General features: G+C 35.2%; 1 protein-coding gene across 1 annotated transcript in view; it reads right to left on the bottom strand.

The window, feature by feature from the left end:
• The window catches only part of LOC134578530 (mucin-17-like), a 65211-nt gene extending 43142 nt beyond the window's left edge, over nucleotides 1-22069 (bottom strand). Inside the window, exons 1-18 of the mRNA XM_063437511.1 lie at nucleotides 21939-22069; nucleotides 20929-20967; nucleotides 18146-18202; nucleotides 16655-16916; nucleotides 13574-13688; nucleotides 13317-13407; nucleotides 13109-13215; nucleotides 12530-12746; nucleotides 11842-11967; nucleotides 11357-11474; nucleotides 10774-10912; nucleotides 8362-8472; nucleotides 8189-8258; nucleotides 7242-7379; nucleotides 6857-7021; nucleotides 5127-5221; nucleotides 2579-2705; nucleotides 924-1179 (exon numbers count right to left, since the gene is read on the bottom strand). Coding sequence (XP_063293581.1) covers nucleotides 924-1179; nucleotides 2579-2705; nucleotides 5127-5221; nucleotides 6857-7021; nucleotides 7242-7379; nucleotides 8189-8258; nucleotides 8362-8472; nucleotides 10774-10912; nucleotides 11357-11474; nucleotides 11842-11967; nucleotides 12530-12746; nucleotides 13109-13215; nucleotides 13317-13407; nucleotides 13574-13688; nucleotides 16655-16916; nucleotides 18146-18202; nucleotides 20929-20967; nucleotides 21939-22008 — 2303 coding nt within the window. The 5' untranslated portion in view covers nucleotides 22009-22069. The remainder of the gene's footprint in view (nucleotides 1-923; nucleotides 1180-2578; nucleotides 2706-5126; nucleotides 5222-6856; nucleotides 7022-7241; nucleotides 7380-8188; nucleotides 8259-8361; nucleotides 8473-10773; nucleotides 10913-11356; nucleotides 11475-11841; nucleotides 11968-12529; nucleotides 12747-13108; nucleotides 13216-13316; nucleotides 13408-13573; nucleotides 13689-16654; nucleotides 16917-18145; nucleotides 18203-20928; nucleotides 20968-21938) is intronic.
• Between the last annotated feature and the right edge of the window lie 2611 nt (nucleotides 22070-24680).

Consider the following 24680-nt stretch of genomic DNA (forward strand, 5'->3'; position numbering starts at 1 on the left):
TGCAGGGACAGCATATACTGAGAAGCACAACCAAGCTTCTAGGATGGTGTACCAAAATATCTGCACAGAATATGAGCTGGGCCTGCCTAAGTCCAGATGGATGATAAGGAATGGAAAAATGCAGTGGTGGTGAATGTGGCAATACCCAGTGACCATAACATCAGGAAGAAGGAACATAAGAAGGTGGACAAATACTAAGGACTGAAAGAGGAGCTAGAAAGGATGTGGAAAGTAAAGGCAGTTGTAGTCCCAGTTGTGATAGGAGCACTCAGAGCTGTGACACTGAAGTTGGGGGATTGGCTTCAGCAGATTCCTGGTGGGACATCTGAGATAGTTGTCTGGAAGTGGGCAGTCTTTAGTACAGTGACGATAGGGAGGAATACACAAAAAATAAAATAAAAAGCCAGAGTTTTTTTTATCTACACACACACACTATATAGACAAAATTATTGGAATACACCATTTAAACATTGAATGCAGGTGTTTCAATAAGACTTATTTCCACAGGTGTATAAAATCAAGAACCTAGCCATGCAGTCTGCATTTACAAACATTTGTGAAATAGGTAATTGTAAAAAAGCTCAGTGAATTCAAGCATGGTACTGTGATAGTATGCCAGGGTTGGACAGGATAGGATGCAAGGAAGTAAGTTTGTGAAATGTTATGGATATTTTATGGCGAGCTGTAAGTGATATTATTGGAAAGTTGGAGCATTTAGGAACAGCAGCAACTCAGTCATGAAGTGGAAGACCAGGTAAATCCATAGAGTGGTGAGCTGTGGCACATGGTGTATAAAACTATTATGCATACATAAAGCATTTCAGAAAGCACAAGTGCTGCAGGGATCTTGAGTGTCCCTTTAAATAACAGTATACAAACTAAATAGAAAACCTTGCTTTAAAATCATGGCATAAAATACATACCACAAGGCTCCATTATCGTGGACCACTTCCCCTGGAGGTACAGCTGTACCCTTATAATAGCAAGGACAGGAGGTAGAGAGAACACATGCACCAGTGTCATCAAGGTAGGTTCCATTCTGACATATGCAGCCATCAACAGGTACAAATGAGATGTCACAAGTGATGTCATGCTCACTGAGGGAGCGACATGTTTGTTGGCAGGTGCTTATAGAGTAACTGTATGACAAGGTCTTGGGGCAAGTGGTGGTGTATGTATCTAGGGTTTAAATACAAAGTTTAAGTTAATCAATTTCATCTAGCCTTCCTCTTTCAAACGCTTCCACATGAAGTTACCAAAACTACATATTAATTTCTTGTTTATTTAAAATGTAAAATTTACATTTGATATTTTTTATAACTTTATCGTATACTCTTTTTTAAAAGTATTTTCCCTGATAGAAACATAGAATGTTATGGCAGATAAGAACCGTTTGGGTCATCTACTCTGCCCAATTTTTTAAATACTGTCATTAGTCCCTGGCCTTTTCTTAAGTCTAGGATAGCCTTATGCCTATCCCACGCATGCTTAAACATCCTCACTGTGTTAACCCCTACCACTTCAGCTGGAAGGTTAATCCATGCGCCCACTACTCTCTCTATCCTCAATCTTCCTATTACTTCCCTTATCTCTCTACTCTCTACAAACCATATATTTGTATAATACATAATTTGTTAATTTGTCTTGGGCCGGTGGAGTGAGGGGTACCTAGGGGTAGGTGTTACTTGGATGGGAAGGGTTAACTCTTATCTCGTTATCTATTGACCCTTTTCCCCTTCCACCTATATCTTCATTTGGGAAAAATCCGATACCACTAGAATAGTTGTATTATTTGTCAATGGATTAGACTTTTGGATTTTCTAGATTTTTTATTGTATTTTAATTTCTGTGGACATTAAAAAGTTACAAGCTGTAAAGTCTATTAAATTACAGCATTTGAACTTAAAACACAGATGGAAAGACTAGATCAGTAAACAGTGCAAAGAAAAAAAGCATATTTTAAAAATACTGCATCTCTGTATGAAACAGAACAAATGTAGGTAAAATCTTTAAACCTACTTTATGGAGATCATCTGAATAATCAAATGTTCTATGGATCACTAAAAGTGATCCAGGATTTTAGAATTTTAACTCCCATGAAGCTCAGTCAGTCACAGACATATTTTTTTTATTTTTTATTTTTTTAAGATAACTGCATAGCCTCATGGTAGTTGTAGTTTTAGAACACTGCATGTTTGCCGGAGCAAGCGAATGAAGTGTAACCATTCTCGTATCAGTGATTTGTAGAGCACTTCTTGTTTCTAACTGCAGTTCTGCAGGTTATTCATTATTATGCAGTGTACACTTACAACAGGGCTCTTATAGTATATTATACTAATAGTGTAATTCACTAGACTGCGAATGTCTATGAATTTAAAGTGAATTCAAAATGAATCTCAGAAAAATTGGAAAAAAACCGTCAAATTATCTAAGTTTGACTATTTTAGCTAACATTAGAAATGTACTTTTAATTAATTTTTCGTTCCCAACAATTCCCATTTTAGTAAATAACCCTGTCCATGACTTAGTTTGTGATTACCATAACAAATTACAATATTGGCTGGTACACATAACTTACTGCAGACATTTTGTCTCCATCCATTAAGAGTGATTCCTTGTCTAGAACAGGCATATACGTAGGATGAAAGGGCAGCACACATGCAGTCCTCACTCTTGGCACAATTACATGAGTCAAACATACAGTTCTGTGTGAATATGGAGAAATATATAGAGTAATATAATATTTGCTGGTCTTTTATAAAACATCAAACATAACAGTGACATTGGGAGTAGTACAAATTAGTGTTCATTTTTGTGAATTATGAAAACAGTATTTTTGCCTGACAAATATACTACAATCCCAAAATTAGAGATAAAAGCATGTTATAACAGCCTCTTGATAATATGAAGGAATGAAACTGAATTGTGTATTGTTTTCGTTTTGTGTTTAAAATATCTAAATATTGTTTTCTAGGTTATTTTGTACTAGGTAAAATCTCACCATTATTACTATTATGCAAAAAGTGTTTATTATTAATTTGAGTGGTTATTTGTTGATATTTTGTAATGCATTATTATACCTGCCAGCATTCCCTAATCACGTAAGTCGACAGGGAAGTGTGCAGGAGTGTAGGGTGCATAGGAGTCATCAAAAGGGGTGGACCTGCCCATCAAAGAAGTGGATGCAGATGGGAAAGGGGGGGGTGTTCACTTGTAAAAATCTGTGGGTTCAGCTAAATAAGGCACTCGTCGGCCCTTAAATGAAAGGGCACACCACTAAAGAGGGTGGACAGGCTGACTGACAGCCTGCCCTCTCTAGAAGTGCACAGAAACTGCAGACATATTTTAAAATGTGGGACAACTTGTTTACTAGAACAGAACCCTAAAGTGTGGGACGGTTCTGTCAAATTTGAGACTGCTTGCACCTATACCTACGCGATTATCTGTCCAGTGCATTTAAAAAGGGTCAATTCCATCTCCTTAATGTACAAAAGTGCAGGATATCTATTTTTTCTTGACTTGCTCAAGAAATTATGCATTTCATAGAATGCTTAAAGTTTGCTTTTTTTTTCTAATCTGTGCATTTTTCTGGTTTTTACCATTCCTAATAATGGTTTTCCCATTATTTAAACCACTTTGGCTGTTTATTTGATTACATTTAATGCATCTTCAATCTCTGTTTTTTTATTTCCTTATATCTCTGACCGCAGCTCTCATTACATTAAAGTTTCCCTAAAGTGCTTTTTGTTGCAGTAAAATAAGTTGTAATTTGTTTTAGTTATGATCATTGTGCCATTTCATATAAAAGCTAATTTGACTGCATTGCTGAGCTAATATTACAATATACCACTAGGTGGCACTGTCATTCTCATTATATTACATAGAAACATAGAATATGACGGCAGATAAGAACCATTCGGCCCATCTAGTCTGCCCAATTTTCTAAATACTTTCATTAGTCCCTGGCCTTAGCTTATAGCTAGGATAGCCTTATGCCTATCCCACACATGCCTTTAACTCCTTTACTGTGTTGACCTCTACCACTACAGCTGGAAGGCTATTCCATGCATCCACTACCCTCTCAGTAAAGTAATACTATGCCCTCTTGTTGTGGTAGTTTTTCTTCTTTTAAATATAGTCTCCTCCTTCACTGTGTTGATTTCCTTTATGTATTTAAATGTTTCTATCATATCCCCTCTGTCTCGTCTTTCCTCCAAGCTATACACGTTAAGATCCTTTAACCTTTCCTGGTAAGTTTTATTCTGCAATCCATGAACCAGTTTAGTAGCCCTTCTCTGAACTCTCTCTAAAGTATCAATATCCTGAGGTCTCACCAGTGTTCTGTACAATGGCATGAGCACTACCCTCTTTCTACTTGTAATACCTCTCCCTACACAACCAAGCATTCTGCTAACATTTCCTGCTGCTCTGTTACATTGTCTGCCCGGCAGGCTAATGCTGCTACTGGAGGTGAAGCTGTTATAGGCTGTTAGGAGGAACTCTTCCTAACTATATGATATTATAGCTAATGTATCTGTACTGTTAGCCCTGCTAAATTCTATGCTTTAAGACGTTATAGTGGTAAATAGGGAAACGAGTAGCGGTTACATAGTTACATAGTTACATAGGCTGAAAAGAGACATGTGTCCATTAAGTTGAGCCTTCCTCGTATTTATTTTTTGCTGTTGATCCAAAAGAAGGCAGACGGATTAATCCTTTAATTAAGAAGCATTTACCCTTTATTGAAAAAGTATATCTTTGAATACTCTGTTTTTGCAAGAATGCATCTAGTTGCTGTTTAAACATCTGTATGGACTCTGATAAAACCACTTCTTCATTCCATATACTTATTGTTCTTGTGGTAAAATACCCTTTCCTTTGCCTTAAACTAAATCTTCTTTCTTTCAGTTTAAACACATGACCTTACAAAGCTACACCTCTGGCAGCAGATGGGGTTAAACTCAGCATTGCAGGATGGCAGTACAAAATGCTGCACATGCAGACTTTAGGTACCATGACCACTTTAAAATGCTGAAGTAGTCATGGTGCTTGTAGTAACCCTTTCAGTAAACTCTATACACATAGTGTTTTGCTTTGTTTTTGTAATTAATAAAACATTGACGTACCTGCAGGTAATGGTTTGGATTGACTTTAGAATGGCATGATGCAAAAACTCCACTGGGGTCAGTTAACATGGAACACCAATGTGTGGCATATTTCTCTGTAAAAAAAAAAGAAGAAAAAAGACAAAGGAAAAAAGTTCAATATAGGTATAAGTTCATCAGTAATTGCTCAGTATGCTTACAACAGAGAACAAACATTACACAAAATAAGCAAATGGGTAATCGATAGGCACTTATTTTAAATTATGAATATTCTATGGGATTTATTAATTAAATGGAAAACGTGGGGCACTAACAAGATGATTTCAAATTTTTGTCTTTCATCAAAATGGAACATTTGCAGAATTTCTAGGTAATACAAGGTTTTCTGTTTGTGTAACCTAAATCAATTCATTTAGTAGAGAAAACCTAAAAACGCTTATTTAGTGCAATATTGTTTCTTTAAGATGGTGTCTTAAATAAACAATATTGCATCATATAAACCCTGTTTCATTTGCGCTTTTTTAGGTCTTATGTACTAAATTGTTGGATCAAGGAGTGCTAAGGAGTAGGACATTACCTCTTAAGAGCTGCAATAGAACGTCTTTGGGATACCTTACAGACTAAGAACTCTGGACTGTTTGATAAATTATTCATAGGGACATAAGCAGAAAGTCTCAGATAAGGACGTTTTGCTGTTTTTTATTTCTTTATATTCATCTATTGTATTTTAAATTTTTATATGTTGTCCCTATTTTGATACACAGTGTATCCACAGTGACCATATAAGTAGAAAGTCTCTGACCAGGAAGTTTTTTTTTTTGTTTTTTTCTGAGTGTTTATCCTTTATATTTTATATGTTGCTCCTATTTTTATATGTTTTATGGATCTTGTATGCATCTTGCTTACCTATTTAAGAGTGTGGTTCTTGCCATCTCTAACAAACAAGCTATCCTAGTATTATCCTGTTATTGTAGGTATAGCTTTTCCAAAACAATTAAAGGGACACTATAGTCACCAGAACAACTACAGCTTTTTGAATTTGTTCTGATGAGTAGAATCATTACCTTCAGGTTTTTTGCTGTAAACACTGTCTTTTCAGAGAAAATGCAGTGTTTACATTACAGCCTAGTGATAACTTCACTGGCCACTCCTCAGATCCTTCCTGGTTCATGGCTGCCTAAAATGCATCCAAACATTCAGTATCTCCTACCTCTGCATGCAGACACTGAACTTTCCTCATATAGATGCATTGATTCAATTCATCTCTATGAGGAGATGCTGATTGGCAAGGGCTGTGTTTGAATCATGCTGGCTCTGCCCCTGATCTGCCTCTTTGTCAGTCTCAGCCAATCCTATGGAGAAGCACTGTGATTGGATCAGGCTACCACTTCTGATGATGTCAGCAGACTGCTTGTATTTGTCTGAGACAAACAGCATGCAGAGTTACAGCTTCAGGCTTGAATACACTAAGATTTTCACTATATTTATGGAGGCATGCGGGGCCCGGGGGGGGCTAGATGGTGGTTTTAACACTATAGGGTCAGGAAAACATGACCCTATAGTGATCCTTTGATACAGAGGAAATATGAATGAACCAGAGGAAGTGAACGTACGAGTTGGGGAACTAATGACAAAATGTTCTTGTTTTGTTGGAAAACAGGAGAAAGTCCTGAAATGGTGCTTCTGAATGACAGATCCAGTTTCTTTAACAAACACAGTTTTGTTAGTAATTGATAGTAGACTCCACTTACCATTCTCCACACTCAAAGAACAAGGATTTTCGAAACTGTTTGTGACTAGTTTACAGTCAGCTTGGGTCATCCAGGTGTTTGCAAAAGAAGACCCTGTTCCTTCAGTCACTCCACTGAGAACTCTGAAATCATCTGCTTGAATATTGTTGTAGTTTCCGCAGAGACCTGTGAAAGCAGAACTCTGTTAGCTGACAATGTGACCAATTCCATGTTCCTAACACCACCAAGAAAGGTAGCATTGCCAATATGAAAAATTCAGAATGAATACAGATCAAGACTATGTATCACGCATGTGAAATGTAATTATTAATTTACCAAAAATATTCCTATCGGAATGATAACACATTTATTGATGACTGATAATATAAATATACATGTTCCTTACCGCAAACCTTATTTCTATAGGAAGGATCCAAATAAATATAGATCTGCATGAGAGGAACAATCTGGATCTGAAGTTGGATGCCAAAGTTGGTCTGGACGATAATGAAAAAGGATGAAGGCTTGAAGATGGTGACACTGGCTGTAACCCAGAAAAAAAAAAAAAAAAGATGATATTGTAAGATATGTATCACTGGGTGAGTGAGGATAATACCCAAGTCTATGCTTGTTTAAGATAATAATGAAAAAGAGAAACACAGTATATAGATAAACCAAAACAATCTAAAAACCTAGAACAAAATATATGTTCACCTTTGAAGTTCCTGTATGGGTGCAGTTTTATAGAACCAAACGAGGCATACGAAAAACATGTGGTCATACTAAAAAAAACATATCTCCCAAGTGTCCCTATTTAGGGGACACAGTCCCTTTTCTAGAAGCTCCATATTGTGGGTGTGTCTGAATGTATAACAGAGCTCCACAGCAAAAATACTAACAAATAATGTTTCTTTAAACTACAAAAATGCATTTAGAAATATCTCTGTGTGTGTGTGTGTATATATATAATACATTGTTCTTGTTCTAAATTACATTTAAGTTGTATAAATTGTTCTTAGTAAGTCACCTACATTTTCTCAGAACAGCCCCGCCTGTCACACCCGCAATCATGCCTAAATGAAGCTCTTTGTCCATTTTAAATGTTGAAAGGTACGGAAAAGTGTATTTGTAAATATAGAAATATGGCATCAGACCTGGTTGTGGATATTTAAGCTAGCTGCTGCCCTGCTAGTTGTGAATCTCTAAACTCAGAAAATGGGATGATGGGAAATGTAGTCCCTGAACAGGTAAAGGGCAAATTCTGGACTGCTGTTAAGACTAAAATAACAGACCATCATCCATCTCAACATTGCTTGAACTATTATGATAATATTAACATTTCACTTTGCATACCTGAAGAGACGGGTAGCTGGGTGTACAATGAGTTCACATATACACTTCCACAGGGTTTAATATAGATAAACTGGCAAACAAAAAAGAAAAAATTATGTGAGTTAAGGCAGGAAAATAGAAAAGAGCAGAGTGTGTGGCTTATCCATAGCCAATAAATATATTTTTTTACTTACATCGGTCCCATTGTGTAAACTGAGGCTGACACTTTTTATGCAAGTCTCAGTATCTGTCAGGCCACAGTCTCGCAGTTCTGCCAACACACTGAAATCATTGTTGTTGCAGGTCTAGAAAAGAATATGAAAGACGAATATCTAGTGAGGTGATTTTCTCATAAAGCCTAATCCATAAACTCTAGAGACCTTTTTTTTTGTGTGCAAATGTCTTTTTTATTCTGTCCAAAACAGACAGATAAAATAGATAAATAGTTATAGACATATAATTTTATAACATGACAGGAGGCTTCATATTTGCTTAAGTCTCTCTTTACTAGAACTCCACAGCAGCGCATTAACATAGAGAGAAAAACACCAGAGACAAAAAGTAAGGAATGCATAAAAAGCTCCTCCCAAGCAACTATTCCTCTTTTTTTGCTGCTCCGCAGTCAGTACAGGTCAGAGTACCACTGCCTCCTGTTTTATATGGGTGGTAGTGGGATATACTTTTTACTTGTATTTGATTTTATGATTTGATCTTATGATTACATCTTATGATTTGATTTTAGGATTTGATTTTAGGATTAGATTCTATGATTAGATTTTAGGATTTGATTTTATGATTTGATTCTATGATTAGATTTTATGATTTGATTTTAGGATTAGATTCTATGATTAGATTTTATGATTTGATTTTATGCTTTGATTCTGTGATTAGATTTTATGATTTTATTTTATAATTTGATTCTATGATTAGATTTTAGGATTTGATTTTATGATGTGAGGTCATGTATTGTGCCTTATACAGGTGTCTTCTTCTTGCCTGCTCTGTCTACCTCCCCCCTTTCTGTGGGGTCTGTAAGGGTGCCTTTCTCCCTCTGCTTTCCCTACTCTCCCTTGCATTTCATTCTGTCTTCTTTCTGTTTCACTAGCGGCCGGTGGTCCCACGTGGGTATCCTGCACGCCGCTATCACGGCGCGCGGGAACTGCCCATCTGCCTGTCTCCCTCCCACGCTCCCCGAACTGCTGGGAAGCCGTTTAGCTTTCGCGCCTGCGGGTGGTGTGGGAGGAATGACCGACCACGTGGGAGCGACGTCTCCCGGCCACGGTGGAGCGACGGCTCCTGGCCATGTGGGAGCGACGACTCCAGACCTCGTTTGGCCTCCCCACACTGCAGGGCCCCTCCATCCAGGCGCCGGTGGGGAGGCAGGTTACAGTTTACACTGTATGTTGTATTAGAATGGCTCCTTGTCAAACGTTGAGGAAGGTGAATGATCACTGGTGATTCTCTATTGTAGTTTACACTAGCACTATTGTTTTTTGCTACATTGTGATTTTCCTTGTCCACTCTCTGTTCCCTGGTGACTTTCCGTAGCTGGATGCTATGGGTTGCCTGTTTATACACAGATGCTGCAAGGGTTGCTTATGGTGTCTCACACTGCCTTCAGGGTTAGCTACAGTTCACAGAAGAGTGTTAGGCACTATTTATCTAAAGAGCGTTATCTACAGTTACACAGTATGCTATGTACAGTTACACAGAAGACTGTTATGTAACATTATATAGTACTTCCCTACAATGTCATCTCTACACAGATTTTTCCTGATATTTACATTATATGTCTGTCTGCATACCTATCTGTCTGTCTGCATACCTACCTATATTTTGTGAAAAGAGGAGACGGGACTACGATGGTGGAATTAACTAAAGAAATTATAAAAAAGAGAAACGTTTGTCTTTCCTCACACACTAGCATTCACAACTCCATAGCTGTTTATTCTTTGACAACCTACACCAGCACTAACGCATATATAGCTTTTGTGTCAATAGCACTATTCATGTGTATTCATAATCCCAAAAAGTACTTTCTCCCTTTTCATTTCTGTATCCCATTAACCTTTATGAAAAACTCAATAAACTTCTATTACAATTTGAATGTGGAGAAAAATACAGCACAAATAAGTGACCAAAGAATATAAAACAAACAAGTTGTAGTGGTGCCCAGAGTGTTCTATAAAGCAGCCACCATTGTGCTTAAGTGTCCACATATGAATTCAACAATCACCTCCTATATTTCTCTAGTACTATTTGTTCCCAAAGCAGAAATGAATTCTTATAATGAACTAATTAAAAAAAAAGGTGCTTTAGATTATTGGACTCTAATTTAACATTAAGAATAACAAATGCAAAATTACAGGTTCTGCTGTGCTTCCTACTTCTGAATAAAATGTGAGGAGTTTTCATCTCAGTCATGGCAATTATGTTAAACACAAATAAACCACTCCAGTTAGGAATGTATGTATGATATAAGTAGGCCGATGAAGGGTGATCATGGATATCTAAATATCCACATAACATTAAAAGAACATGCATGCAAATGTATTACAGTTTTTAAAATATGAAAGCATTTAGCAAATTAAGTTTTCGTTGTTTACCTTTGTTATTACATAGCTGCAGTCTCCATGGAAGTTATATAATGTAGAATCAAACGAGGTGATATGAGATCCTCCTTCGATTGAACACAATCCCAAGCAAGCTTCTTCAGAACATTTCCAGATACCTCCAGAACATGTACTACAGAGATAACAAGAATACTTAACACATAGCTAGACTAATGCTAATGTTAGTCCAAATGTTATATTTGTTATTCTAATGATAGGATGTAAGCCAGTGTATGAATTGTAAAAGAATAGACAGACCTAGTCAAGAAACCATGTTGTCCATTATAAATATTACAACCATATATGGTTGGAATGATTGGTCAATAAATTAGTCAAGGCAAAAAGTTAGATAATGTTTGCAATTTTGATTTTTTTTTGGTTAAAATCTTGTATTTCCATGGTCAAATCTTGACAAGTACCAGTTTTATCAACATTTGGATTAGATGACAAGTTTTATAAGGGGGCATATCTTCTTTCTACATTTGAAAGTTTTTTTGGGTGCTACACAAACATCAAAGTAGACTTGGAGTGCTACATAAATATAATTTTACACATTCAATAAGTACATATGATTTACCAAGATTGACACTGAGCAGAATATCCTGTTCCTGATTCATAGGTTTCCCCATTAAATACACAGGAGCACTGCAGGACTGGAATGCAGCCGGAGTTGTTGATGTCATCATAGACCGTTCCTTAAACATTAATGTGATAACGTATGTTACAGTGTGTTCAAAGGAAATATCAATCATTACTTTTAGTGTGTTAATGTATTCAGATATTTATGAGTGGTAGTACTTCTGTTTAAAGTAGTGCAGGAATGGCTGATCTTTGCAACATAATATATATCACATTATGCTCTGCAAACCTTAAAGCTGGCTGAAAAATGCTCGAAACTTAGCTCAGGAACATCTTGAGTGCTTGGTGCTGCTTAACTAAGATAATTGTTGGAATTTGGAAGTTGATGTCACTAAGCCTAGATCATTTGTGTCAAAGGGCAGAAAACATTTACCACAGTTCTAATTATTTTGTTCTTTTTGTATTTGACTGTTCCATGTTTACCTGCAGGACAGAAGCATCCATCAATGCAATGGTCATCACAGACTGATGACCTCTGTTGGTGGGTGCAGGTGTCTGTACAAGGGCTTCCACATTCTCTGTACTCCATGTTGTTAGCACATGTTACGGCTGAAGCATATCAGAAGAAAATAATTCAGTTTTGCATTATGTTTCATGACAAAACACTGAAAATAGATGGTGGGGTGTTGAAATATTTAGGAGTAGTATGGAGCAGTAATAGAAAAAGACAGAAAGAAATAGATAGACAAACAGAATAGAAAACACTGTAGATTACGTTGACGGTATATAAATGTCAGTAATAATAATAATAATATATCATGCTAATGATGATGTAGGAAAATATACAGAGATATAGATATTGTTTTCTATACAATCTATCTGCAATAACTCTCTCCCTTTTTCTCTCAACCCTCTCTATATATTTCCTAACATATGCATTATCTATCTATCTATCTATCTTTCTATCTGTCTATCTCTATCATCAGTTTGTCTGCCTATTTCTCTACTCTTTCTGACACAAAAAGCAAAATACCTTCATTTATGAATTTAGCAAAGTCTATCTTAACCAAACATTCATTATTCTTTATTTTATTTTAAATCTATGGATTATATTTCATAATACTGCTTTCTGTGCCCATTGATCACTGATGGATTTTCTGGTAATACTCACGGCACAGTGAATCACTTCTCCAGTTTTCTGGAGTTCCCCCTGCATGGGTACACTGACGGGAGTATTCTGCAAAGGTGTTACAAAGACAGAATCCAAGTCCATCTCCTTGACATCTGCACAGGTCCTGGACGCAGCTATCAATATACTCAGTGGGATTCACAAGGACATTACAAGCTGAAAATGCTGAGCCAGTCAAAATAACTTCACACATTCTCCTCTGTTGAGATAAAGACAACAACTGTGTTAAGAATACAAATGTGTATTTCTTACCTACATAATATGAACTACACCAACATATATGTCTGAATTCTTCATATTATGGGAAAACGGTCACAAAGTCTTGTTGAGAAGACAATGAGAGAGAAGGAAGTAAAAACCCCTGGACATTTAAAAAAAAAAACAAAAAAAAAACAAAAAAAAAACAGATATTTGGAGGACCAGTTCTTGTTTAAGATTTATGTCAGCCATGAAATTTAAAATGTAATGCATATATAGTTGATTTAATGTTGTTGAATAAGTTTTATATTTATTTGAGGTCAGCAGTTGTGCAGTCCTATGGTGAAACAATGCTATACTTACATTGTCGGTACAGTTGTTCTGAGGAGCGGTTAACAAATCTGGACACAATTCTGTAGGTCCATTGTACTTCTGCATATTTCCAAACTGAACCTCACTGACCTGCACATCTGAAAGAGGTTATGCTACTGTGAGTTTACATCTTTTTTAGTTTACATTGTTTTTTTTTACTTTACTCTTTGCAATATCCAGAAAAGAGAAAGCCTCTTACTGTTTATTATAAACTCGTTGTATACTGGAATCCCATTGTAGTCTCCACAAAGACCGCAGGTTTCATTTGCAAACTTTGAATCCAGTTCCAACTAAGTTTTAAATAAAAGAACAAAATGTTTTATAAAGACATTTTAAGGCAAGCAATAATTAAAATGGATCAAAGTAACACAAATGTATGATCATCAATTTAAGTATATAGAGATGGTTATATAATCATAATATGATAAGTAAACAATACAGTTAAGTTGAGCTTACCAGGATGGCATCGTCTTCGTTCCACATGAAATTCAAACCCAGCTTGGACAGAATTCTGATGTATAACCCACTTCTATCAATCTGTATTCCAGAGAAACTGTATGGAATTTGCACTCTACAGGAAGACAATATTATGCCAGGATGGTTAATGTATTTTATTATAACTGATTTACAGAAAAGAATATACATTCAGCAATAAAAAGAAGTGAGTATATATATATATATATATATATATATATTTGTGGTCAGAACTTTATTCGTGTAAGGAAATAGAGAAAAGGTAGGACGGTTGGTAGTGGTGTGCCAAAACCAACGTACGGGTAGGCCTGTGTTAAAGAGGGCCCACCAGAGATAATGTAATAGTGATAGTAAGGTATTAGAGGAAGTGGTGGGTGGGGTCACTCAAACAGGAAACGGCATAAGTAAGCAGGGGGGTAAAATTTATATTGGGAAATCTCCTCCCACAAATTCAGGCCTATGGTCTTTTACTTGTGGTCAGAACTTAATTCGTAAATGGAAATAGAGAATAGGGGGGAAGGTTCGTAGTGGTGTGCGGAAAGCAACTTACGGGTAGGCCTGTCATAAAGGGGGCAAAAGATATTGCAGAAAAACACACTTTATTGCATAATTACAATGCTAAACATTTAAACGCTTTCCTGAGTTACATAGAAACATAGAAACATCAAATGTGACGGCAGATAAGAATCATTTATTTATATTTCTTGCTCAGACATAAACCGAATTATAATATATCTATGGTGTCATATTAAAATTTTAGATATTTTTATATGAGAACATTAAATTGTTCAATGCAGATACCTCATATATTGTCTAAGTTTATCTGGCTAATTCTCATAAGTAGATTAAAGATATGTTCGCCACATTTGGGTTGTTTGGGGGCTCAATTTTCCTATTTTTCTTTGGTTCCACATTAAAAGTTCGTATTCTACTGTAGAAGACATTACGTCTTCAATTTCCTGTAACAAAGGTAAATCATTAGTCTTCCAGTATCTAGCAATTAGTATAGACCCTGTGCTCAGTAGAAGGAATATCATTTTCTTGGTCACTTTAGTGATATTGGTTGGGAGTGATCGAAGGAGTATTGTTTTTGGATCATGAGATAACTGCTGGTTTGTTATTTGTTTTATTATTCTTTCAATATTCTTCCATAATGCATTCACTGCTTTGCATGTCCACCAGACATGTAACATGGTGCGTTTATCTGTGTGACAGTGCCAACACATGTCCGATGTTGCAGGGAACATAGTATTTAAACGCACAGGAACCATGTACCACCTGTACATTATTTTCCTTGCTGCTTCAAAATGCGCAGTGCTTGTAGTTAGTCCGGTATATAAAAATATGTTCCCATTCCCTCAAAGGAATATTCACTTGAAGATCTTCTTGCCAGTCTTGCATAAATTTCCAATTTGCGTTTGCAACAGGATTAGCTAGGCCCCTCTAATTTAAGACTATGTCTTCTTGTTGTGGTAGTTTTTCTTCTTTTAAACTTTTATAGTCTCCTCCTTTACTGTGTTGATTCCCTTTATGTATTTAAATGTTTCTATCATATCCCCCCTGTCTTGTCTTTCCTCCAAGCTATACATGTTAAGTTCCTTTAAACTTTTAACCTTTCCTTGTAAGTTTTATCCTGCAATCCATGAACCAGTTTAGTAGCCCTTCTGTGAACTCTCTCCAATGTATCAATATCCTTCTGGAGATACAGTCTCCAGTACTGCATACAATACTCCAAGTGAGGTCTTACCAGTGTTCTGTACAATGGCATGAGCACTTCCCTCTTTCTACTGCCAATACCTCTCACTATACAACCACGCAATCTGCTAGCATTTCCTGCTGCTCTATTACATTGTCTGCCTATCTTTAAGTCATCAGAAATAATCACCCTTAAATCCCTTTCCTCGGATGTTGAGGTTAGGACCCTATCAAATATTCTGTACTCTGCCCTTGGGTTTTTACGTCCAAGATGCATTATCTTGAACTTATCCACATTAAATGTCAGTTGCCACAACTCTGACCATTTTTCTAGTTTACCTAAATCATTTGCCATTTGGCTAATCCCTCCTGGAACATCAACCCTGTTACATATCTTAGTATCATTAGCAAAAATACATATCATACCATCAAAATCTTCTGCAATATCACTAATAAAAAATTAAAGAGAATGGGTGCACGTACAGATCCCTGAGGTACCCCACTGGTGACAATCCCATGCTTCGAATATACTCCATTGACTACAACCCTCTGTTGCCTGTCACTCAGACACTGCCAAATTCAACAATATTGGAATCCAAACTTAAGTATTGCAGTTTATTGATAAGCCTTCTATGTGCAACAGTGTCAAAATCCTAGGTAAGCAATGTCTACTGCACCATCCTGATCTATTATTTTAGTTATGCAATCAAAAAAATCAATAAGATTAGTTTGGCATGATCTCCCTGAAGTAAACCACTGTTGTCTCTGATCTTGAAATCCATGTAATACCTATAGTACTATATTTCACTATAATAATTACTTTTTATGAATATACAATTCCAATTGGATTACAGTGACCCAGCCCTTTCTTCAATTGGAGTTTTTCTATGTGTGATATTTATATAGTCAGACGAACAGAATGTCTGCAGAGTTATTCACTAAATATACAATTCAAGTTTGACTATTTTGACGTTAAATTTGACATTCACATGAATGCTCATTTTGTGAATAACCTTGTTAGTGTTTTATTCTTGTTTGATGAAAGTGGACAGATGCTATCAATGGAGAGTATCAATGATTTTCCCTGGTCCAAAATGTACCATATCCATACCTACACTAGCTTTTGTTCTGATTTAAATTCAGTGCCACTACAAGTGTACATTATTTAAAATGCTTTGTCAGTTCACTTTAAGAATTTTTGTACGGAATAATCATTACATAGACATTTATATAATTTTATATGTTGGTATTTTTTTTCTTGATATTGTGAAAGCAACAAATAACTACAAAAAGCCTATATGTGAGTATGCAGTTAACACAAACTACGGGCATTTCGTTTTAGTCAAAGAAAAATTAAGAATGACTCACGGGTCACCATTGAATGTTAAACTGTTATTCTTCAACTCAATGTAAACACCATCGATCTTCATTTCAATGTTGCTGATGGTGGGCAGTGTGTTCACAATGGAACGCCTGATTTGAATGTTGAAGTCTTCGTAGTTGCTTTTGCAGTTGGATGCAAATAAATAATTGCAAGTTCCAGGGAAATGAAATAGGTCCCCATCAAATGTCTTGAAGTTGTAATTACCCCAGGAACTGCAGACTTGTCCATTGTGAATAGATACACTATCTGTAAGTCAATGAGTTATAGATTTAAAGTATGAAGTATTGTTTATAGGTTACAGGTTATAAGGTATGGTTATAAGGTGTATATATATTATATGTACCATAAGGTAATCTTTTCTTTTTTTTTTTTTTTTTAGTTCTAACTTTTCAAGTTTCCAATGTGTACATCACAATATCATAAGAAGAAGACATCGGGTAAGAGAAAAAAAAAATCCTATAAGGTAATATTAAGTGGAACAGACACATTTTTAGTTATGACAACATTCTTTCATTTTTTATTCTCTAATCTTTTCCTTTTTTAAATGTTCATGTTCTCATTATGAATGTTGTCATCATGAATGAGTTGCAAAAGTCATTCAACAATCTTATATTTAGTGGGACAAATCTGGCGTAGAGCTCCTGGCCATTGTCTGGATTTGAACTCTTATGTCCTGCTTCTCATGCCAAAAAAAAACTAAACTCATGGCATAGAGCACTTTTACTCAACTAAAACCAGAAAATGCAAGACAATAGTCAAAAGCAAAAGAACGAAACTATAAAAATACCACAACACAACCCAGAAACAGAATATATATATATATATATATATATATATATATATATATATATATATATATATATAAAAACCCACATTTTTAATCTGATCCAGAATTTAATCAATCAGTTTATAGAGCTGTTCCACTAATCATATGCCCTAAATAGAACTGCTCTTGGGACAAACATACTCATCCAATTAACCTCTGATGGACAGGTATATATTACATATGAACAGACCCCCATAGATCTGAATGATACACCCCTGATTGGAATTTCTTTCACTCATGAAGGAGATATACTTGTAACTACAGAAGAACACTCTGGACTGTGCATTTACATAAAACTTTGATGATAAGTATTTGTTTTTAATTATTATTTCTTTATTTCTTCTCTTATTTTAATGCATTATCTAAATAAAACTAACTAAATGGGGGTCCATCCCCCCATTTAGTTGCCTAGTTCATATTTGGATATGTAGATAGACTGCAAAAAGGAAAACTATTCTTGTGTAGGAAGAACATGTTTTCATGTGTTTTTAGCCATAACAAAGTTCTATCATCTCAGCTGATGAGAACAACATAGCAGGGCCGTAACCACAGTAAAAAGTTATCTGATACCATTTAGTGATTTGCTTTTAGAAACCTTTCAAGATTAGTCCAGATATCATGCCTACAATACAACAATTCAGATACTTACTTCTAACAATGGGAGCCACAGTTGTTCCGATGAAGTTCACCAATGGAGATTGCACGTCTGTGGAAATTAAATAAGTACATAAATAAAATACAAGGCAATGATTACCTTTATTGTGATTTTTATTTTATATATAGGTTATGTTTTTATATGTATTGTTTAATGTTACTCAAAATGTTTCCCATTTATCTAAAAACTTCTCTCAACATGACATTCAGTTTATTTTCTAAATGTAATACACATCATTTGGACAGATACATTTAAATACATGACCTGGCCTTTGCATTACAGTCCTGTCTGCCAATTGTTTTGAGAACTAAGTAACTATCAATACGTAGTGTTTGACAAACTATAAGGTAAATATTAACTTTGTTAAGTGTACACTCACCCATTCTTCTATGAAGATAAGTGAATGTAGACACCACAAAATTAAGACTGGTAAGAAAGAGGCTGTAACTCAATAGTGGATAGTTTATTATTTTTTAAATTATGTCTAACTGTATTGAAAAAAATATACAGAACTCTCTAGTTATATACTTACATAACAGTATGATATGGTGTATTGCCAACTAACTTGCTAAATTCAGAGCCATATTGGGAATAGCTTTTTCAACGTATCTACCATAGCCTAACTTTTGCATGTCAACTATCAGATCACTGTTTAGTGAATATAACTACTTAGTGTATTATTGGCACTTTATGAGTTCCTTAATTATTTAGCAGCAAAACAAAATCAAACTTGGTTAAGTAAAAAAGCAACATCTAGATGTGAAACCAAACCATGCATGACCTACGGATGTATTTCTGTGGGAGATCATTTGTCTCCTTAAAGACCGAATGAGAGAGCACATAAATTATATCATTGATGTTAATAATCCAAATTCGCCTCCGGTGTGAGACACTTTAGACCAGGGGTCCTCAATCTCCAGCCCCCCAGATGTTGCTGAATTACAACTCCCATGATTCTTTGAATTACATAGGTAGCCAGAGAATCATGGGAGTTGTAGTTCAGCAACATCTGGGGGGCCTGAGTTTGAGGACCCCTGCTTTAGACTATGTAATAGGGCCAATGGAAAGTATTTGTAGATACAAGGCATACAATAAGTAAAGGCGGTAATAGGGGTGCTGACATAAACCTTTCTAATTAATTGAGTCCTCATGGATTTTCTACTCGAAAACAAGAGCTTGCATAGGTTTAAACTTTGTATATGATGTTACCTGCTTTGTGTAAAGTTAACTATATTTTTGTGAGAATATTGTAGATTTATTTGGCTCTGTTCTGCCTTTTATGTGATGGCTACGATGCACGCAGGCAGCTTTGGTTCTAATTAAAATTTGTAATTGTCTTTTCTCACATTTTCTCACGTATACATTACGTTCTTTGAATTATTTTTTCTTGTGTAGAAAAAGTGTAGATATTGTAAGATTCATGTGATGGATGAGCATGAAATAGGATGCCCTGTGTTACCCGTGGGAACACGAAGAGTTAACTTTGATAATTAAGCAATTTCTACTTAAGAAGCTCCCTACATTAATACCTATGAATAAGCTCTGAGATGTAGCATGCTTGGGGTGGATCACAATATGCTTTTTAAGGTAGATTATGCACAGTACATTGTTCTTAATGATAATGATTTTGTGACCCATATCTCTTACTTACAATGTGGTTTTAAACAGTATCTACTAATAAAAGCCATGTTTTATATCGTACTACTTTAAGTCCTGGAGAGTTGGTGTTTTTCATTTGTTGCTTGAGTTTATGAAGTGCCTACCATGTTGCATACACCAGATCTTGGATTGTCTTATCAAACAAAGCAATTGTAATTGATTGGGGGACTTTTATAGAGGTGAGCACAACTTTATTTCTTATATACAAATTCTACATTACAACAGAAACATAGAAACATAGAATGTGACGGCAGATAAGAACCATTCGGCCCATCTAGTCTGCCCAATTTTCTAAATACTTTCATTAGTCCCTGGCCTTACCTTATAGTTAGGATAGCCTTATGCCTATCCCATTGAGCATGGAATTAAACAGTGGAGATAATGTCATTCCTTTCACATTAAGCCTAACTTTCCAATTTTGCAAGATAGTTCTAGGTTTATTCTCTTAATTCCCTTTTAATTTAACATATTTCAATTGTTTTGCAAACATATTTTACTTATGTGTGTACATTTTGTATAGCATTTATTTGGTTTTGCAATCGTAAACAAATAAAAAAAATCACAAATTGTTTAGATATTTATTAAGTAAATTTTGCCACTATCTTTGTGCAAAATTTAATTTTGGACGAATCACCTCTGATTAAATATTTTTCAGTCATACGGCAGTTCGGCTAAGTCAAATTCCATTAATGAAGAAACATTAGAGAAAATTAAACAGACAAGCCAAAAGGCTGCAGAAATAGGAAAATCAGTGTTCTGCAAAAATGTATATGTAATGTTCGGCCATTGCACATTTAGCTTGGTTTTTTATTTGGCTACATTTTGGCTTAGAGTTTTGGAATTCAGCCAATTACCCGAATGTCTCAAATTCCGATAATTGTAGTTCGTAACTAAATGAATCTCAAAGTCTGTAACCAACTACAGCATAGAAATCCCTTTTAATCTCCTTTATTTGTAATCCAATTCCAATGTACTTTTTTTGCATTTTTATTTATCTATTTATTGCACTTCCGTTATTATTAATAGTGACAACTGGAAATAGGAAATTAATCACTTTATCATTGATATATATTAAGCGTGTAAAATTTACATTGGTGTAATGTAAACAGATCACTTACCAGATGTCTGCTGCACTGAACTTTGAAGGACGATTGAACCTTTTTAAGAAAAATAAATGAGAAAGGAAGAATTAAGAAATATGATTTGATTATAATTCACTTATTTTTGTTCTGGACTGTGAACAGTAATGTGTTTGCTGTTACAGCATTTGCTAAATAGTTGTCTATCATCTGGAAAGGAATGGTGCTCTTATACTGTGCCTTTCTAGTGACCCTATACAATGTTAAACCTAAAAACATTTTTATTCATGGCATTATGATAACTAAGCACCTGTCTACATGAATAGGTTGAGAGTGGTAGTTTTGTATTTAAACACAGTATATTATGTTGTTGCTGTTGTAATGGATGGTGGTCCTGTTGTTGTGGTCCTTCTAGGGGCTGTTGAGCTGCATTTATAACAATCTAGAACCAGCCAACTTCTGATTGGGGATGATGCTATCTCTACCTGACCAGCAGTTGGCAAGATCAATTATTTAAAAAATAAAATAAAAAAAATAGATAAAGTAAATAAAAATATACTACTCTATATAAGATATACTATTCTATTACTACTTTAATGAAAGTGCGGGCATGTCACTGTCCATTCATGTAATTCATGTAGTTATCATGGTTAAACATTATAATTGAGGAATATGCAATCTTGTTTTATGGATTGTTAATGCGTCTGCAATTTAATACCCACAATTATAATAAAGCACATTAACCATGAAATATTATTTATATACTAAATCTACTATAAGGTTTATGTTAACCCTATAATAACTAAAATGATGTTATTATTATGTTGTTCATTCTAAGTTATATAAATTGGTACACACTATATTAAAGTAAAAAAAATATATACAATTTTATCATGGTTTTCCTTCATCTGTTGTAAATATATTATTTTCTGTATTGATGAATACAGCAATTCTATCTATCTATCTATCTATCTATCTATCTAATCTCCATCACATTATTTTTCTTCCTTTGGAGGATTTGAGTCTTCACTTGATTAACGGATGCTTACCTTGTGCATGAAAGCAGACAAGCAGTACAATGGAACATATTGGTATCCATGTGCCCCTCCAAGTTCCCATTTTTGCCTGATGTTCAGTCACCAAGTACTGAACTGAGGGGTATATAGGGCAGGTGCAGCTGTCCTGTATCCTGCTTGACTCTTTTTATAGAGAACGTTTATGAAAGGTCCCTGTGACATCACGTTAGGGGTAGGGTGGGTGGACTTTGATGGAGATTAACTGGAGCTTTATCTCTGTATAGAGGAGTATGACCCAGGATGTTTGCTTTATGGCGGATGGTTAAAGTTTACTTTCACAAGAAAGTTCTAGGAGGTGAAAATGAGTCAAAGACATAGAATAAGACAACCATAACAAATGAACAACTTATGTTTGACTTAGTTTGAGTAAAAAACGTATGATTTTTTTTTCTTTGTATTTAAAGAAACTTGAAAGTCAAGAAGGAGCACAGATAAATAGTGAATATTAATGAGTCATTGTTTTCCCGATAACCTGAAATGCCTAGCAACTAAAGGATCAAAACATAAGAGCTTTTATTGGCTATTTATGTTTCTAACAATATTTTATAACACAAATATATTCTTTCCATACAAAAAAATTTATCTCAAACATGCTGTGCACAGAGTTAAAAGTAGTTTTAATTAGATTGTGCTGAAACAGAAATTAGTCCTTATTCGGTGCAAATGCCTTATATTTTGAATGTTACCACTTTTGGAACTCTAATCACACTAAAAAGACGACTGCAGTATTACAAATGCAACAGTTTGAATGTATACCATATAAAAGAATATACTTCAAGCATGCTAAAAAAAACAAAACAAAACAAAACATAATTTATTGTAACTTGGAGATCTATTAATCCCCACAATGCCTTTGCATTGGTTTATAGTGTTTTAATTTTTACATGAAGTACCTTGAAGATTATTTTTACATAAAGTACATTGAAGCTGCTAAGTGTAGGAAAGACACCATGATTGGTATGGTAAATCTTCCATACCTTGAATCAGCGTTTTATGGATACCTTCGTACTTTCCACTTAAATATAGAGTAGGATAGTGCAGTATTCTCAACATGTAAAGTAAGCTACCTGATGACAAATTTCAATGTTATATTTGAACATGTCCTGTCTATTTGTGAACCTGACAATGCACTACATAAAATAAAGAATTAAAAAAAAAAAAAAAAAAAAAAAAAAAAAAATAGAGAGTAGGGATTTATGATATTTGTGTTGTTACTTATAGTATTGATAAGGTAACCATAACAAGGATCCTTAAAACGTTGGCAAAAATGTACAATTGTTATTTTTATTATTATTCTTCAAAACAATAAACATTTGAAAAGGAATAAAAAAAATATATAAAGTAGGTAAGAAGGTAGTAGAATGTCTTGGGCCTTTTTGGATTTCCTATCATTAAGCCTCAATGCATAGAAATCCAACTACAATAACATTCCCTCACAATCTCACAATGGAGATGATGAAGAGTATGCTGTTCACTGCGTGTTTGTAAGTTTTACATTTTTCCCTAATTTAAAACTAGAAATGTGAAAATCTTTTATAGTGGAGGAGATAAATGGAATAACTAGGGATGTGCAAATATGTTGTAACATTCTACAAAAAGTTTAAACAATAGCTAAATATCTTCAGTATATCTTCAGTGGTCTTACGTGCTGTTACAGTCCATAACGAATGCGGTGGCGAAGCTCGTCTTCCTGTCCGCCCGCACCGCCTTCGTTTCACCCCTTTGTTACATTGGCTTCCTGTAAGATATAAGGTTCAATTTACAATTCTGCTTCTTGCTTTTAAATCTCTACACAACGCTGCTCCCACCTATCTATCCCCCCTAATACACAAGTATGTTCCATCTAGGCCCTTACGCTCTGCTGAAGACTTACGTCTATCTTCTGTCCGTACTCCCACCTCTGATGCTCGCCTTCAAGACATCTCAAGGGCTTCACCATTCCTGTGGAACTCGCTTCCCTCCTCCGTTAGATGCTCATCCAGTCTCCACTCCTTCAAAAAATCATTAAAAACCCACTTCTTCATAAAAGCGTATCAATTGAACGGTTAATAGCTGCCAACTCTCTCTTGCAACTGTCTTAGTCTTATACTAATCTCTTGTGTCATTATCACATATGGAGTCACATATGGAGAACTTATTATATTTATATAGTTCTTTTGAAACAACATTTTTATGGGATTTATTTTGGAATGGCTGGTTCTATTAGATTGTTCCCTCGTGGGGCAGATTTTCTACAAGGAAATGTGTTTATTTGTTGTAGTCAGTTCCATCTGGAAATTAGTCCGAACTAGATAAGAGATCTAATTATCACATCATACCCTATAAGATTAAAATGAAATTTTCCAATCCCTTGGGCTAATATGATAAATATATACTTTTTACTATACACGAGGGAACAATCTAGTAGAGCCAGCCATTCCAAAAGAAATCCAATAAAAACGTTATTTCAAAAGAACTATATAGATGTGATTCCGGTCAGGGGAGTGTCACCCCAGAAATTGAACCTAGGCCTATACACTTAGAGACAGTTTCCAAAAGGCTCTTTACAAGGTGAGCATTTCTATGCCTTATTCCTGTTCATATTAATTATTGAAGATACTACACTTAGATGATCACTCTTTCTCTGCATCTATTCACTATATATGACGTGTAGAGGAACATACCTATTGTGCAACTAAAAGAAGGTTGTGTGATCTACCTTAAAGATACAGACAC

This window comes from Pelobates fuscus, chromosome 12, assembly GCF_036172605.1.
Source record: "Pelobates fuscus isolate aPelFus1 chromosome 12, aPelFus1.pri, whole genome shotgun sequence".
NCBI classification, from domain to species: Eukaryota; Metazoa; Chordata; class Amphibia; order Anura; family Pelobatidae; genus Pelobates; species Pelobates fuscus.